This window comes from Vanacampus margaritifer, chromosome 7 (assembly GCF_051991255.1).
Source record: "Vanacampus margaritifer isolate UIUO_Vmar chromosome 7, RoL_Vmar_1.0, whole genome shotgun sequence".
Classification (NCBI taxonomy): domain Eukaryota; kingdom Metazoa; phylum Chordata; class Actinopteri; order Syngnathiformes; family Syngnathidae; genus Vanacampus; species Vanacampus margaritifer.
The window spans coordinates 19,328,058-19,345,511 of NC_135438.1; the positions used below are offsets into that span (position 1 = coordinate 19,328,058).

Genomic DNA, 17,454 nt, shown 5'->3' on the forward strand with positions numbered 1-17,454 from the left:
CGCTTTTACATTATGCACAATGTCCAAAAATCAAACACCCTATGAAGCAAGATGGTTTCCCCCATCTCTTGTCTCGTTTGGGGTGCTGAGTTGCTGACTGTTTTGACTACTGACTACTGGTAAAATGCGACTCGGCAATTTGTGAAGTTTCTGAGCTGGTGAGTGAATGCGGATTTCTTTGATTTGTTATTATATTCTTTCTCAATCAGTCAGGCTAATGAAATTTACATACTCTCCGACTTCACATCCACAGTTTTGACAACTTAAATTGATCATTTGACGAAGTGCTATAGCTGCCCGGGGCAATTATGACCAACTTTACTAACTACGTTGCAAGAGAGTCATTAATATGTATAATTTTTTCCTCTCTCCCGTCATCCAGAGGTCATAGGAAAAAAATTGCAGACGTTTGAAACAAAAGCGAGCCGGGTCTATGAATGTGTATTTTCTGTTGAACAATGACAGGATGGTTTGTTGTTTAAATTCCACGTAAACTGAATTTGAGCTTTCCCACGTTCCTAGATGGATGCATTGTGCTTAACTATGTCTGTATCCAGTTATCAAGACTATTTGTTTTGGCAGTGGTTCAGCTTCCACCCCCAACAGGCTTTGTTTAGTGGCTATGTCACCCCCACAGCATTCTGCCCCAGCTGTACTGTCCATGAGAACAAAATAAACAATTCAGTCAGTGCGCCTTTTTAACCCACAAGTTCAGAAGTCACCCTTAATGAAGACATACAGTATTATGTATTTCTCTTCTTTAAAACATAGAAAGGATAAACAACTACAGCATTCGATTTGGGGTAGGGGGTCGGTTAATTAAGTTGGTTTATCGAAGAAAGAAAAAAAAAATGAAAACCAGATGACAGAGCTAGGATGCTTTGTGCTTAGGCAAGAGGTAACTTGTTCTTTAACAACCCAGTCTGAACAGGAAAGCAAGCCCCCTAACTGCAGACATGTTCACTGGTGGAGGCAACATTTCATCAACAAGCCACAGAATTACACTTGTCAATTAGTGTGCCAACTGTACATCGAGAACTGTGTTATTATCGAAGTATCAAACTAACACTGTTTACTTCTGCTAATCTTTGTACTCTGCCTTTTGATTTCACATGTGCTTAGATGCGTCAATCTAGCAGATCTTTGCTTTGTTTAGCTGCCAATTCATGGGCGGAGAAACTCACTGTGGAGGCAAAATTCTTATACCCTTGTGAACTTTTTGGACTGTTCCCTCATTTTTACTCCGCTGAGAAGAGGTATTTGAATCGATCCTGGTAAAATGACATGTTCATACCATTAAGTCACTCAGTTTGTGTTGGAAGCTATTCAGATTTGCTCCTAGTAATGGCATCATATCAACAAATGAGAGTGACCAGAAAAACGTTAACTTAAACATTCAGTCACAGTGAAAACATTTATTTTCATAAACGGCTCGGCAGGGCTACAAACAATTCCCTCCAGATATAACTTTTGTTTTATTAAACTGATGATACTGATTAGAATCCCTCAAGGAGGATGATGCCCTAGGAAGTGTACTACCGGCCAGTGTATATACGCTCCCTGTATTATCTGATTGTAATTAGGGGTGTGCCCAAAAAATAAATTCTTATAAGAATCATAATTCTCATTTAGTATGATTCAGAATCGATTTTAAATGTCCCAAAATCGATTTTATTTAAATTATTTTATACTGTCTGTGTCTGCCTTTATTTGGAGCGCTGTTCATGTTGTACCTGATTTGGCCACTTAGGGACAGTGTGGTTCTACGCGGTCTAATACACTGTTAAGTTGTAGCCACATAAGAGAGTAGAAGCAAAAAGTCACGATCAAGTTATTCCAATAAAAGTTGTTTTTTTGCAGTGTGGAGCCGTTCTTTTGAGTGATAAAAGTGCCGCGAGTAGCGTGCTAATTAGCATTAGCGAGTCAGACTGGAGTAGATCATTACAATTCCTTGCACATCTCTAGATTGAAGCAAAAATCATTGTCAATCAAATAATTTTAAATCAAAAATCGTTCTCAATCGAAAAATGGATTCTGAATCGAATCGCAGACGCAAAAATTGGAATCGAATCGAATCGTGAGACATTACAAGATTCCCACCCCTAATTGTAATGCTTTTATAGTTAGATAATACTGTAACATGGTGGTATCAAAGGAGGCCTTAGAATAAATTTGTTCTTTATTTTGTGCAACGGCAACTCGAAGACTGTGTTTGTGACACTCATGCCAAGTTTGAATTAGATAAGGAACTGATGAATATACAGGTACATAAATTTAAGCTTTAGTCGTTTCAAGTGCAGTGGTGTTGTGATTGACTCGGCTGACATCCATGCAGCCGGCTTGGATTCTACTTGCTCTCCAATTGGCTGTCACCAATCCAGGCTATAGTACACCTTTTGCCTGAAATCAGATGTAATATACATAAACTCTGAATAGAATGCGGGGTGTAGAAAATGGGTGGACAAATGGATGTCAACACTGCACATGCTAAGTATGAGTGTATGGGTGAGGAAATGGAGAGAGACACCCATTCAACAAAATTTACACGGGAGCCTGCAACGAAGAACACAATCCATTCCATTCCGTTAGTCCGACTCTAGTTGAGATTTCTAAACAGTTCTGCCTACAGGAATTAATCATTATAGAAAGTAAAGTGTTATAAAGTCAAACTGCCTTCATAAAACCTTTTATTAACTCATTCACTGCCATTGACGGCTATACAGTAGATGCCAAAAATTCATTTAAACTATTTCTATTTGTTTAACTTTTTTTCCCCACTTTTGTTAACAAGAGTATGAAACCTATAATTTTTTTTGTACATTTAGAACAGGTATAAAATTTGTGATTAATTGTGAGTTAACTAGTGAAGTCATGCGATTAATTACGATAACAATTGTTATCACCTGACGCACCTAATTTTTAAGAATTTTTTCCATTTTTACAATAAATAATTGTAATTATTTTTTTTAAAACCTTTTTTTAAGAAAAGATTATTAAAAATTAGGAGCGTCAGGTGATTAATTTTTTGTTTCGTAATTTATCGCATGACACGATTTATCACAAATGTTATATCTGTTCTAATACAATTTTAAAAATTCTAGATTTTAGATTCTAGAAAAATGGGGGAAATGTTAAACTGATAGAAATAGTTAAAATGAATTTTTTGACATCTGTAGTCGTCAATGGCAGTGAATGAGTTAATAGTATGGGCAATTAAGTAACATTTTGACATACAAGGAATTTGAAAAAAAATTGTGTTACTGCGAGTGTGAATGATTGTTCGCATATGTGTTCCCTGCAATTGACTGGTGACCAGTTGAGGGTTTCTCCCACCTACAAACAGAAGACAGCTCCAGCACAACCTAGTGAGGAAAAGCAGTTCAGGAAACGGATGGATGGAGTTAAGTCTTTAATCTTGCTGCAATGTAGTATGCAGAGATAACGCAAGACTTGCTTGTTGACTGGCTCATGATGATGATAATGATGATGAATCATGATTCAAAAGTTTCTGCACTATTTTCTAAGCGTAAGCCGCACAGCATATCCGCTTTTGGTACTATATCTTTATTGGCACAGTAAAACCAGAAATGAAGTGTAATGAGCACAAACATTCAAACTTATGACACATTTGTCACTAGCTTTGGGTAATGAGAGTTAAGTTTTCCATTACAGTATATAAGGTAGCAGAACCCCCCCCCCCCAATTACAACAAAGACTTCTAAACTAATTCAAAGGGACATTGTGTATTATTTTGTGCCATCTAGTGGTGAGCTAATAATTAATTAATTAATTTTAAAAACATTTCAATAAAATGCAAAAAAAATATTTTTTCTTACAGGGGGCTGACATGTTTCGCTGACATCTTTCTAGTACAGATACCCGAAGGTGATGAATTTTGCGAACGTAGTTAGCATCTGATGGTGCTTGTAGCTAGTGTCGGACCCCATTGATCGAACGCCGTTTACTTTCCACAGCTGGGGCCTGCATGTGGTCGTCGCTGAGTCCCGTGATTCCGGCTCCCGCCGCTTGTCTCCCTCCCCTTTGCTCTCGCTAGTTTTTGCTAGCTCCTCCTGCTAGCCGCTCCAGTTAGTACTCGCGAGCCACTCTTGTTTGCTCGCCCTAAATAATAATTGGTGGTAGCTTTGGAAGTGTGGTCTTTCTGAGGCACCGTAGTGCGCGTGCTTAAAATCGTTGCATTCGATTAGTTCACCACTAGATGGCACTAAATAAAGCTACAGGGCTTAGCTTCTGTTGCCCTCTAGGCTGAATTATGCATTACAACAACAGGGCTGTCGGTCGCTTTGATATGACATAGTCAGGCTATGCCTAGCACCCGCCTCCTCGCTATGTGACTTTTAGAGCATTTGTATTCGGTCTGGAAGTACAAGCGGTGAGAAAAAAAGATGGATTCTTTGGAAGAGGTGTTTATTGTGCGGTTACTGCTACAGAAACGCAAACTAATATGTTAAGATAGCTTTTAACAAATGGGAGACAAAAGGCAACACTCGCCCATTGCTAGCTTAAATGCGTCCTTTCCAGTGCACCGGCGCAGGAATGTCACTGGTCGACATGAAGATTTTAGAGGCACTGATAGGCTGAATTAACACTGTCGTCTCCTCTAGCAGAGGCTGTTGTTGAAAATGACTTCTTCTTTTTGTTACGCAATGCAGTTTTAAAGGCAACATGGTTCTTGGTCCTTTTAGAATGTGTTGTCCCAAAAAGCTTTAAGGACTTTGATTTGTTTCCTGACTGTGACTGGTGTTGTGCATTTCATTGTTATTTGTTTGTGCTATTTGACAAGAAGTAGCACTGAGTGAAGCTTTCTCTGCCAACCATAGCTAGCTCGCCACCAGCCAACTGGTTACATACCATATGATATTCTTGTAAACAAAGGTTTATATTATGTTGGTTAAAACCGTCTTGTCTTTTAGTTAATACTTTTATTGTTTTTACATTAGTGATTTTATACTTGCTAACAAATGATAAGAAAATAAGATGGTTGAGGTTGGGTGCATTTAATCACTTGACATTGTGAATTCAGTTGTGTCATGACCGCATCCACCCACACATACACATAATTCTGACAATACATCATTCTGTGTTCATTCATGAATATTCATGTTATAAGGGACACTGTGGCATCTAACTCAGTCCTCATCACATGCAGTGCTTTACAAAGGAGCATTAGTGACTCAGACATAGTGACCTAACCTCTCATGACAATATGGATTAAATGGAACATTTTAAAAAGAGCCCTAATATGGTTCTGTAACTAGTAAACTATATGGTCATAATATTACTTTTTAACCTTACCAACATACTAATACTTGGACAAAATCTCAAAGACCATACGTTAAATAGACCGCTAGCTGAATGAATGCACCGGACAAGTCACAACTTGTGTGTTCAGATTCCAAAGTAGTGTGCTGGCTTTTCCTTCCTTTACCTGTCGTGTTCTCATGGTCCCGCCTCCTTATTTGTGTCTCCAATCCTCCCCTTTCAGCAGGTAGTGGCGTCAGCGCCATGGTGAGAGCGGAGTGCATTTCTGAGCTGGTAAGGGTGTGAACCCCGCAGCAAGGAGGCAACACGCAGCAGGAGAGAAGAATGGCTCGGAATGTTAACTTCGACCTGGGCCACCCCCTCATGGAAGCTGGACTAGAGTGAGTGTGGAAATTCTTTCACATAGTGTAGTCTTGTACTTTTCTCTTTGGATTGTTTCAAGCTGTCCTGCTTTTGTCAGCAAAGTGAGTGGGCGGAGACTCTGAGAGTTAGAAACACAGGTGATTGGATTGTTCTGCTCCTGGATATTGTGTTTGTCTGTACAAGGGTAGATCGTAATCCAGAGGTTTTGTTTGCTTGTTTGAACCTTCCTTAGTGCCACAAAGAGCCTCAAGTTTGTTCACGAGTTTCCCCATTCTGAGACCTTATTGTGCCTTTGTTTCATGAACCTAGAGCTACACTGTAATTACTGTTACACAACCATGCAGGTAGATTTTGAAAACATCACCCAGATGTATGTCTGTATTTTTCTCCATTATTTGTAAGCTTTGAAATGAAGGAAAGATGGAACACATAAAAGGGAGAAACAAAAATGATTAATTGAGTGAAAATGTTCTCCTAAGTACGGAAGCGTATTGCATTCACTTGAAAAAAAAGGTCATTTTTTTTCTGACAAATTTTTGGGGGGAGCTTTGTTTTTTGGAGTATTTTTTATGTTTTATTGCATATTTTTCCCCCTTTTTTGATTATTTTTTTCTGTTTAAAAAAAATATTTTCCTCAGTTTTTCTGAATATTGTTTTTCTGGGTAATTTCCCCCTGTTTTATAAAATAATTATTTTTCTTTTTTTCTGAATATTTTTTTCAGTTTTTTTTTTTTGTTTAAATATATTTTTTAAAGGATTTCCCCTCAGAAATTAGAGAACAAACCACAATACAGTATACATATTAATTCCTTTATTGAGAGCCAGTAAGTAAACATGACCATCTTATTGCATATGGAGGTATGCGGGAAAGTGTCCGCTACAAATCACTTTGAGTTCAGAGGTAAAAAATAAATAAATAAATACTCAGAAAAACAGAACACCAGCTCTGTTTTTCTGAATATTTTTTTCTGTTTTTTTAAAATACTTCCCCCCCCCCCCCCCCTGTTTTTCTGAATATTTTTTTTCGGCCTGTTTTTTCTGAATATTTTTTTTCTGTCAAAAAACTGAAAAAAATATTCAGAAAACCGACAATTAAAGCAAAATACTCAAAAAAACAAAGCTCCCCCCCAAAAATTCGTCAGACGAACAGGAGTTGTTTTTTTTCCCCCAAGTGAATGCAATACGCTTCCGTACCTAAGAATCAGGGTTCAGCCCAAAAAAAGAAATGCTAATACATTGTAGAGTGATTTTTATGAACATGGGTGCTTTAGTAAAATATAAACTATTGGTGTTTTGTCTTGAAGTCGGACTTAATTCACGCATCTATCTTTGTGTTTATTGTGCTGTTTCTTGTCTTTGTGCATGTGCTCTTATCTGTGCATCATGGTGTCAGGAGCCCAGCAGATGAGGAAGGTGTTCATGACTCATTCCACCAGCTAATAGCAGAGCAGCTTCACAACGGAGACCTGGGCGAAGCCTTCGAGCTACAGCAACTACAGGAAGAACTGGAAGAGGAGAGCCGAGGTATGCCAAAATTCATTTGACATTGACATGCTTCAAACAAGTACCGTATGTTTTGAGTTTTTTGGTCATGTCTGTGATGTCTGTTTTTTTTGTGTGTTGTGACAGAATGATATTTGTGTTGTTTACGTAGTCCTTGGTTTAGCTTGTCTGTCAGTTAGTTTTTTTTTTGGGGGGGGGGGTCCGTTTGGTTTCGCGGGGTTTGTTGGTTATGTTTGTCTTTTGTGTTGTGAAAAAAATGTGTTCAAATAAAAAAAAGAGAAAGTTTGTTGAAGACTACTACTGAGTACTGACATATAATATTTTTTACATTATCAAGTCACATTTTCAGATTGCTCAGTGGTTCTCAAACTTTTTACGTAGGATCACCTCAACAAACAAAAAAAACATACAAGTAGCTCCCCAAGTACCACCATAATGACCAAGAAAGTTAAGTGTAATTTAAAATAAACATAGCAATTTAGTAAGAGCAACTTTTTATTACTAAAAAGTGTTTAAATATATGATATATAATTTCTTATTGTGAGCCATTGTAACATTATGTACAGTTTGAACATTAACACTGAGATTTTGTTTACAGTATGACCGTGGCAGGAGTCTGTTTTCAACCACATACATACTGCAGTGACTTTTACTTTGTGTTTTTGTTTGAATTCCTTAGACTATGTGGCTCACCTGTCCAGCCCTGGGCCAGAAGGCAGTGAGCGGGGGGATCATAGAAGACTGTTGGGAACAGGACCCGACCCTTCCACTGGTGAACGTTGGTCTTCAGCCACCTTGAATATCCTGTCTTCCATGCCCAGTCGCACCATTGGTTGGTTTTACCAAGTCTGTCGAAATAGTGCTCATTAGCCGTCTTGTATGTGATTGCACGTTGACATTTTGTCAGACAACACAATTGAATATTCGCTCGTCAGTCATGGAAACACCATGGACCTTGTTTACTCAATGTTTGTGTGCACAAAAGTTTCCATCTTCAATATTAATTGTGCTCGTTAACAAACATGAAAACTGATCAACTAGTTATGTGCACCCAGGATTGCCATTTTACACGTTACACCCAAGCCTGTAAAATACTGGGAGTTGTAGATGCAATTAGACTAATTTGCATATGTAATGTGATTTATCAAACCAGACGTTGGTTTATGTTGCTTTTTTTAAAATACAGCATCTAAAAGGTAGTGTACACCGACACAGCTGTGTGTAACAACAGCTACAGTTCTTGTGTTAGTAAATCAGGCCATACGTGTACATGTGGTTGGTGCTGTCCTATAAATGAGTTGATGTGTTGTACCAAACATGCAACCGACTTTCTTCAGCTGAGCAGAGTTTCATGAGGAAGCAGACTGTGTGTTATTTTCCTGTCAGCATCTTTGGCAGGTCAGGTGCTTCAGCATGTACAGTATCCTGTGGCAGAAGCTTGAATTCGTTTGAAATGGTCTTAAAAATAATGTCTGCTGGCAAGAGTTTTAACATTGGAACCACATGAAATATTTACAGTAAGTCTGTAGTATATACTATTTAGCATTGCTAAAATAGAAATACAGGTAGTCTATCATTTTTTTGTGACACAAAATGGCTCGCATACTGTCGAAATTACACATATGCCTTCATGAATCCTGAAGCTGTCTGTTTTCCGAACTGGTCTTTTCAGGTCGCAGCAGGGGAGCCATCATCTCTCAGTACTACAACAGGACCATGAAGCTTCGGAGGCGCAAACAGAGCAGACCTTCCATCCAAGACTTCTCACGCTCGGCTAGACCGAGCATACTAGGTTACGGCATCGAGGCAGACAGTATTGATGCAGAGGGTGAGAAGAATGAACCACTGTTAAAGCAGGCACATCAATCAAAACAAAGTTATCAATGTAATAAGGAAAAGCTCTCTTGGATATGTATTAATCCAACACTATGATCATAATTGTAATACAACAACAAAATAACAATATATTTTTTTCCTAACATCTATTTCCTGTTGTCTCATATATATGTTTATCTATTTTTTATTTACACAAAGTATTTGTGTTTTAGTAAATAAAAGGGACCGTCTGGTGAATAACTTGCAGAACCTGTCGGTAAGCGACAGAATCAGGATGCTCCGGGCTATGCCGCTCAGTGTAGCGGAAAAGAGTGAGCTCAGGTACGGTAGTGTTTGACCATATTTTGTATGGAAGGCTTCTACTGTCTACTGAATGTTGTGTTTGCGTCTGTGCTCGTGTGCAGAAGGTTAGCTTTGCAAAAGGAGAGACGCACTCTGTCTGGCAAACAGATCCCCTGCTGCAGTCGACTCAAATATTACATCATCATTGTGAGTTACTGTCACCCCCAAGATCCCTTTTCTTCCAACAATTCCCCCCATTTTCTGCACTGTAAAAAAAAAAAAAAAGAGTACTATTTACTTCGGGAAGAAAACTGTAGTTTTTCCACTCAGAAATTCTAAGTAAAATTTACAAGGAGAGTACTAGGAACTAACTCATAACCTACAGCTTGGTAGCCGGCTACTCTACCACCTGAGCCATGCCACTCTTGCTGTTGGCCAGTTGCTACTATACTGCATTGATGATGTGTCAAAAATTAGACCAAAAACTGGTCTCTTGGAGGTACAAGGATGCTCGCCTGATGCCATCAATATACTAACACACAGCAGGAGCTTGGCATGACTCATGTGGTAGAGTGGCTGTCTCCTAACCTGAAGGTTGTGGGTTTGTTCCTCAACCCACAAGTAGCTTTAAAATAATAATAATAATAATAAATAAACTGAGAAAATGTACTCAAAAAGTGAAAAAAACTTTGCTAGTTTCCCCCCCCAAGTAAATACTACAGCACACTTTTTTTTTAAACTGTGATTTACTCTAGTTACTTGCTTACATATCCACAATGACCCCTGTTATGAATCAATTTAGTAAGCACCATTCGGTGTATCATTTTTTTACAGTAACAATAAACCACATTCTTGCTCTCAGGCTGCAAGACAAAGTTGGTACAGTTGGCTGTCGTTCGTGCACTCCCTGCAGCTGTGGCAAGTGGCACTCAAGCGAGTGAGCGGCCGTTTCGGCAGCGGGGTCCTGTCCTACTTCCTGTTTCTCAAGACCCTGCTCTTCTTCAACCTTTTCGTCTTTCTGATGACTGGTGTGTTTGTAGTGCTTCCTCAGGCAGTGCACCCTCCAGCTCTGTCTGACGGCAGACGCTCTTTTACTGGACTGGAGCTTCTTACTGGAGCTGTAAGTCGCATTTTCATGGTATTCTGCATATCACAAATGCCATTAGGGTCTTTTTAGAATCTTATTTAAACAGTGTCCATCTTGTTCACGATTCAGGGGTATTTCTCGGACTCAGTGATGTACTATGGGTATTACTGTAACTACACGCTGCGTATGAGCTGCAGGAATGAAAGTGGAGGGCAGTATATATCCGTGTCTAACGGAACCGATCTGGACTGCACATTGAAGCATCTGCCTTACAAGATGCCACTTGCCTATTTCTTTACTATAGGCATGGCCTTCTTTGTCACATGTATCATCCTTGTGTACAGGTACGCATTTGTTATAGAGAAATGTGGACTGTAAACTCACTCTATGAAAACACTACACTGCTTTAAAAGGAATGAGGCATGAGATTCATTTTTCAAAAATGATTTCCAGTTTAATACATTTTATAGGAACTTTATTTGGAAGTACGCCGCCATTGTTATGAAAGCAAGGTAAGCCTCCATAGCGTTCCTAAAGAAACAACAAGCGATCGGGAGAGTCCCCCTCCTCCACGTCGTGCTCTCGTCATTTATCAGACGCATTCATGAGTTTTGATCGTCCCTTTAGGAACGCTACGGAGACTTACTTTGCTTTCTTTATAGGCGTTTCACATTGCTCGGCAGAGAGCCAGCTGCCATTCTACGTCACTACGCACTGAATGCGTTGCGACGTAAGTAACAATGGCGGTGTAATAATATATAATGTAATGTTGGTAACAACCAAATAAATGATATAGAACAAGCTCGTCATTATAGTCGGGTGCCTTTTAAAAGGGAAGTCAAACGGCATTTTCTAATTAACTCATTCACTGGCATTGACGGCTATAGACGTAAAAAATTCATTTGAACTATTTCTATTAGTTTAACTCTTTGACTGACAGACGTTTTCAGAAAAGGGATGCCGTGGGTGCCAGCCGATTTTAAGCATTTTGACTGATCTTTCAAGGTCCACAGAAAATGATGTGTTTGGACTATGGAAACACACATACTACCAAATGAAAGATTGGACTGTCATCTTTCATCAGAAAAAAAAGTTTGTTTCTACCTTATTCCGTTTTTGAGTAATCAACAATAGAAAATGGTTAGTTTCACCTCTGTTTTGAAAAAAAACGCCTTTTAACGTCTTTGACACTCCTCCATAGGATTTTACTAAACGTTATTTAACGTTTTTGGCAGTCAAAGAGTTAACATATTTTTTCCACTTTTGTTAACAAGAGTGTGAAAAACTAGATTTTTTTTATTGTACATTTAGGATATAAAATTTGTGATTAATCGTGAGTTAACTAGTGAAGTCGATTAATTATGATTAAAAATTTTAATCGCCTGGCACCCCTAATTTTTAATAATCTTTTCTTTTTTTTTAAAATTGCGTCAGACAATTAATTTTTTAAATTGTAATTAATCACATGACTTCAATAATTAACTCACGATTAATCATAAATTTTATATCTGTTCTAAATGTTCAATATGTTTTTGTTTTTTTTTAGGTTTCATACTCTTACATACACTTATTAACAAAAGTGGAAAAAGTGGAAAGCTAATAGAAATAGTTAAAATGAATTTTTGACGTCTATAACTGTCAATGGCAGTGAATGAGTTAATACTGAATTTGTGGAAGCAGCAAAATCCAGCCGTCTTTATCCATTTCAGGGTGTGGCCATTTTGCCACTTGCTTTCGACTGAAGATGACATTACAGTTCCTCAGGGCTCAGGTAATCACCAATCACAGCTCACCTGTTTTCTGAAGCTGTGCCGTGATTGGTCGTTACCTGACCCCTGAGCAACTGTGATGTCATTTCCAGTCGACATCAAGTGGCAAAATGGCCGCCGCCTTAGATGGATAAAAACAGGTTGATTTTGCTGCTAGTGGTAACTAGTGGTACTGCATAGAACATATTGTAAATATTTTGTTTTAGATTGACGTCACCTTTCACTGAATGATATAGAGGACTGTACTTGTACATTTTGTGATGTATTTTCATGTTATCTTTCACCAGTATGTCAAAGTCATTTGGTCGAAGCTTCCGAATTGACAAATCTCATAGCATCCTTGCCATAAAAGCCTTCTGCTCATGGGACTTCAAGGTCATCAAAAAGTCTTCTGTTAAACTCATGTCTGGGAATATCTGCATCCAGTTTAAGGTACAAGGACAAATGACCTTACGTACTGTTTTTACACTTATACTAGTACTTTAACCATGTTTCCACTATACAGCAGAGGTGGGTAGAGTAGCCAAAAAGTGTACTCAAGAAAGAGTAGCGTTACTTCAAAATAATATTACTCAAGTAAAAGTAAAAAGTAGTTATCAAAAGTAAAAAAAAAAGTATTCGCTGAAAGTAACTGCTTGAACATGACCATTTTTAAAAACAATCAGTCTGTCATCAGACAGACAAAAACATAAAATTGTGTGGAAATGCTGGCATTTTCAAATCATAATTTTTTTTTTTTTTTCTAAATAACTTTTTGAGCTCAAACAACAGTGCAAGCAGACTCGTTAGCCCAAGTGTTTGAATATTTTTATTTTAGCCCTCCAAAAAAGGCTCAGCAGAACACACACATTGTTATGGCTCGTGTTTGTCTTTGTTTATTGAACATAAGACCACAGGTCATAAACTTGGAACAAAAATAAAAATAATATCACATCGATATAATGCTAATATTACATGTATCATTATACAAATACATGCACTGTATACATACATTTTGTTATTTATTGTTGAAATGTATGTTCTATGTTGTTTCATTTGATTTCAAATAACATATTTTTTTTATTACAACAAAGCTGATGCACTATAATCGCTCAGTAGAGATTAATTTGTCCATTAACCAAAAGTCTTAACACCAAGCATGCACAATTCATTCATTAATATCAAAATAAAACTACGTAAAATCACATTTAAAATCATCCCCATAGGCTCATGCATTAAATTTATTACCAAAGACTAAAAAGAAGGACAATTTTGTTTGTTAGTTTTCGTTAACCTTGCCAATCAGTCAAGTGGAGCGCTTACATGAAAATACGGTAAACCTAATACATGAATGGGGCGGCGGTTAACGACTCTAGTGAGCCCGATGTAGCGGCGTAAGAGTAGCGTTTCTTCGTCACACATCTACTCAAGTAAAAGTCAAAAGTATTGTGTGGTAAAACTACTCTTGGAAGTATTTTTTTTTTTCAAAAAGTTACTCAAGTAAATGAAGTAAATGTAACCCGTTACTACCCATCTCTGCGAAACAGTTGAGCTCTCCCGTTATCTACTAAGACAATTCAACAAATAATTGGAAAATGTCTTCTTCGAGCTTCTCAGTGCTTTTTGGCAAGCTTTTGTGGGGACATAAAACTGCAATAATATGGTACAGATCTGAATACTGAAATACTGTACAAAAAAAAGCACATATCAAAGAGATGTATTTAGCTACTTGGTGGGGAAATGGTGAAGAATATGATACAAAACATGTTCTCACGTGGTCTCTGTCGATCCCCAATTTGCAGGAGCTGCTCGCAGAGGTCAATCGTAAACATTCCAAAAACACTGTGTGCCGGACGCTGTGGAGAGTGGCGGTCCACTTTCTGGCGTGGGCTATTTGCGTAGCGAGCACCACCGCTTGCGTGCTCTCCATCTACTTCTTCTCTGAATACATGCACCGGGTATGACGCTGTAGTAGCATTTTCACTACATTGATACATTACTGAAGGAACACTATGGCAGTTACATCATGCTAGTGATTTTGTCATTTTAGTGTAAAAACAATCAAACATTTGATGTCACAAAGAACTGTAATAATGCACTCCCTTTGTCTCACTAGAACCTCCAGCAAAGTTCTCGCAGTGTGACCAAGGACCCCTTGCTGAACGAGGCCAGCCTGCTGGCGCTCCCTGTGGTGGTGTCCTTTATAAACTTGCTGCTGCCGATTATGTTCAACCTTGCGGCATGGATGGAGGACTACGAATCACCTTCCGTCCGCACATACGTTGGCATTGGCAGGTACGACCACCAGAGCAATTGCATGTGCGCACATACTATCAGGCGATTGTTAAAAAGGAAAACAGAGTGGTGCGATGTACAGTAGTTACCACCAGCGTGTCGTGTTCTAGAAACTTGATGTTAAAAGTGAGTGTGCTTGGAGTACTCTGCTACCATTGGCTGGGTCGGGTGGCCGCGGATCCAAGCAGTATTGGCCTGAAGGTAACAGCGCGTCATGATCATAAGAAATCATTTTGGAGTTTCAATTGTGTTGGTTTGTTTTTGTGGATGTGTGATGCTTTCTTTCATCTGCAGTGCTGGGAGAGTTTTGTTGGCCAAGAACTTTATCGCTTCCTGTTAATAGATTTCATCTTTACTCTACTAGACACCTTGTTTGGAGAGTTTCTTTGGAGGTGGGTCATTAAATAATTCGGTCTTTTGATCAGTGTTTATTGGTTAATTATAGCAAAAATGCGTGGCAAGAGATTGTGTTTTTATTAGTACATGCTGGTTAGGGATTTAGGTAATATGGTAGTTAGTTGGGTGCCTCGAGGGTCAGTGACCGACAACATGTAGCAAATGGTGGACTAGTGGTGGATTAATGCTTTCTCTTTGCTTTCTCTCTTCTCAGTTAGCACCCCTTGTGTCTCAGAATTAGAGTGGAAGTGTAATGAGTTTACGATTTGTTTGATTTTGGCATTAGTGCTAATTGTATCCGCTGTTTTTTAAATTTAGTTTGTTTTTGTCCAATTTCAATCACGCTTGTTAGTTTTTAATCATAGTGGCTACTACAGCTCCATGCTACGAGCTAGTAAATTAGCCAGCATTAGTTAGCAGTCGGATTAACATTATTGTTGGAACGTTATAGTCGTTGGATTAATGTTATAACTATATACAGTAGGGGAGTTTGAAAAAATAGATTCGACAATATATCGCGATATTACGGCGCACAATTCTCGAATTGATTCTATATGCGGCCAAATCGATTTTTAAACATACATTTTTTTATGGGAATATTCAACTAAACGTCTAATTTAGGGTTAGGATTCACACATTAAGCATGGAAGAATGTTATATTAATGGAACATTAAGCCTTAATATTTGATTTCAGTGCTGTTCAAACATGAAACAGACTGCAACCTGTTTGTTAAATGCAGTGGCTCAGTTATAAGCCTGAATTTTCAGATAAATAAATCCATTTTCATACAAATCTTACAGTGTACATGTACAAGTTTACTGATTGGTATTTTCTAAATTTAAGTAAAAAAAAACAACAAATCGCAATAATGAATTTTTAGATTCGTATCGGGATTAATTGTTATCGAATCGAATTGTGACCTATGAATCGTGATACGAATCAAATCGCCAGGTACTAGGCAGTTCACACCCCTAATATACAATATATATATATATATATTTTAATCTTTCGCCATGCATCCACCTCCTGTCTGTTCCATGTTCTTGTGCATGTTGCACTCGCTAGATGCAGATTTTGAAGGGGGGGTTCACATGGCAGTGTCACAGTGACAGATTAGCAGAGACAGGATTTTACAAAAAATTATATAATTTTCGTCTCGTCTGTTCATGAACTAAAATGTTCATAAATTGTAGTCCAGTTTTTATTAAGTGAAGTACTTTTTCGTCTCGTCTTCATTAGTTGATGAAATTGCATACTGATTTAGTCCCAGTTATTGTTTATTAACTCATTCGCTGCCATTGACGGCTATAGACGTCGATTTTTACTGGGCTGGCAGTGAATGAGTTACTGAGGGTTTTAGTCCAGTCTAGTGTAGTTTTTGTCCGATGAAAAATGTGTGTTGACGAAAGTATTCTTTAGTTTTCTTTGACAATAGGCATACATTTGATTCTGCCCTCAATGCAGTGCCATTCGAGAGGAATCTCGAATAGCGGCAGTTGTCATCAGAATTTCACTTACAATCATGGACATGGATGCCATAAAATCATTTAAAAACTGGTTCTTTACTGCAGTTGGTAGTTTCTTTGCACTCACTGGACTGATAATAGATTAATATTCAGAACAGAAAATCATCTAAACTGCAGATTCCACGGCCATCAGACAAATGTCTCCTGTGTGACAAAGACCAACTGATACTGATATGACACGTATCACTGATATCACATGCACCAAGTGTTTCCTTTCTCATGTCACTTTCTCAGTGTTCCTCTGGTCTACAGGTTGTTTTCAGAGAAGGTGCTGAGGAAGAAGAGGAAACCAGTGTTTAATATTGCCAAAAATGTCCTTGACCTCATCTACGGGCAAACGCTGGCCTGGTACAGTCTTGAGCTCCTCTGCCTCTGATGTACACTGTATAAAGCTCACTGTTAACTGATGTATTACTCCATTTGAACATTGTGTTATTCAGGTTGGGTGTTCTCTTCACTCCTCTGCTGCCTGCCGTGCAGATATTGAAACTCTTGCTGCTTTTTTACATTAAGAAGGTGCTTTGTCATTTTGAGACTGTGTAATGCTTCAGTTGAGGCAAATGAATGAAACCTAATATTTGTATGCAATTTCCTCCCATTAGAGCAGCGTGATGATGAACTGTCAAGCCCCCAGTAGGCCATACAGAGTCAGCCAAATGACCACCATCTTCATCACTCTACTCTGCTTCCCCTCCTTCCTCGGAGCCTCTGTGTGTGTCACTTACACCATGTGGAGGTAAACATACATTGTGCATAATTTGCATGAAGTCTCAAACGTCCAAACAAGAGAGCACTTCTGACAAAAGTACTTTGACGGGTTGCGCCCTTCACATCGTCTGCGTTGCCTTTCTGTCCAGCATCACGCCCTCTTCGTCATGTGGCCCCTTCCGTCAACTCAAAACAATGTTCCAGGCTGGAAAGCGTTGGGTGGAGGACCTCGAAAAGGAAAATCCCAATTTATCAATGTTAGCCAAGGCTCACTCGTATTTGGTGGAGAACCCGCTCTTCCTGTTTGTGGGAGCAGGCATTTTCCTGTTAGTACTCAACAATGACAATCTGATATCACTGTACAGGTGATATTGTGATGACAGGATATCTGTTCTTCCCATCAGGATCGTCATCTATTTCCACAGTCAA

General features: G+C 38.6%; 1 protein-coding gene across 5 annotated transcripts in view; it reads left to right on the plus strand.

The window, feature by feature from the left end:
• The first annotated feature begins 91 nt into the window (after positions 1–91).
• The window catches only part of tmc6b (transmembrane channel-like 6b), an 18,868-nt gene continuing 1,505 nt past the window's right edge, over positions 92–17,454 (plus strand). Inside the window, exons 1-19 of one of the 5 annotated variants that reach the window (XM_077571386.1) lie at positions 92–158; positions 5,504–5,660; positions 7,037–7,167; positions 7,826–7,978; positions 8,819–8,974; positions 9,195–9,303; positions 9,387–9,471; positions 10,127–10,384; positions 10,481–10,695; positions 12,408–12,552; positions 13,902–14,057; positions 14,216–14,394; positions 14,505–14,595; positions 14,689–14,786; positions 16,570–16,665; positions 16,758–16,833; positions 16,920–17,053; positions 17,175–17,351; positions 17,430–17,454. The exon at positions 17,430–17,454 is cut by the window's right edge and continues 54 nt beyond it. In XM_077571386.1, the coding sequence (XP_077427512.1) occupies positions 5,605–5,660; positions 7,037–7,167; positions 7,826–7,978; positions 8,819–8,974; positions 9,195–9,303; positions 9,387–9,471; positions 10,127–10,384; positions 10,481–10,695; positions 12,408–12,552; positions 13,902–14,057; positions 14,216–14,394; positions 14,505–14,595; positions 14,689–14,786; positions 16,570–16,665; positions 16,758–16,833; positions 16,920–17,053; positions 17,175–17,351; positions 17,430–17,454 (2,340 nt within the window). In that variant the 5' untranslated portion in view covers positions 92–158; positions 5,504–5,604. Of the gene's footprint in view, positions 159–4,324; positions 4,422–5,503; positions 5,661–7,036; positions 7,168–7,825; positions 7,979–8,818; positions 8,975–9,194; positions 9,304–9,386; positions 9,472–10,126; positions 10,385–10,480; positions 10,696–12,407; positions 12,553–13,901; positions 14,058–14,215; positions 14,395–14,504; positions 14,596–14,688; positions 14,787–16,569; positions 16,666–16,757; positions 16,834–16,919; positions 17,054–17,174; positions 17,352–17,429 lie in introns of those variants that run through there. The other 4 variants (XM_077571389.1, XM_077571387.1, XM_077571388.1 and 1 more) reach the window with 4 other exon arrangements.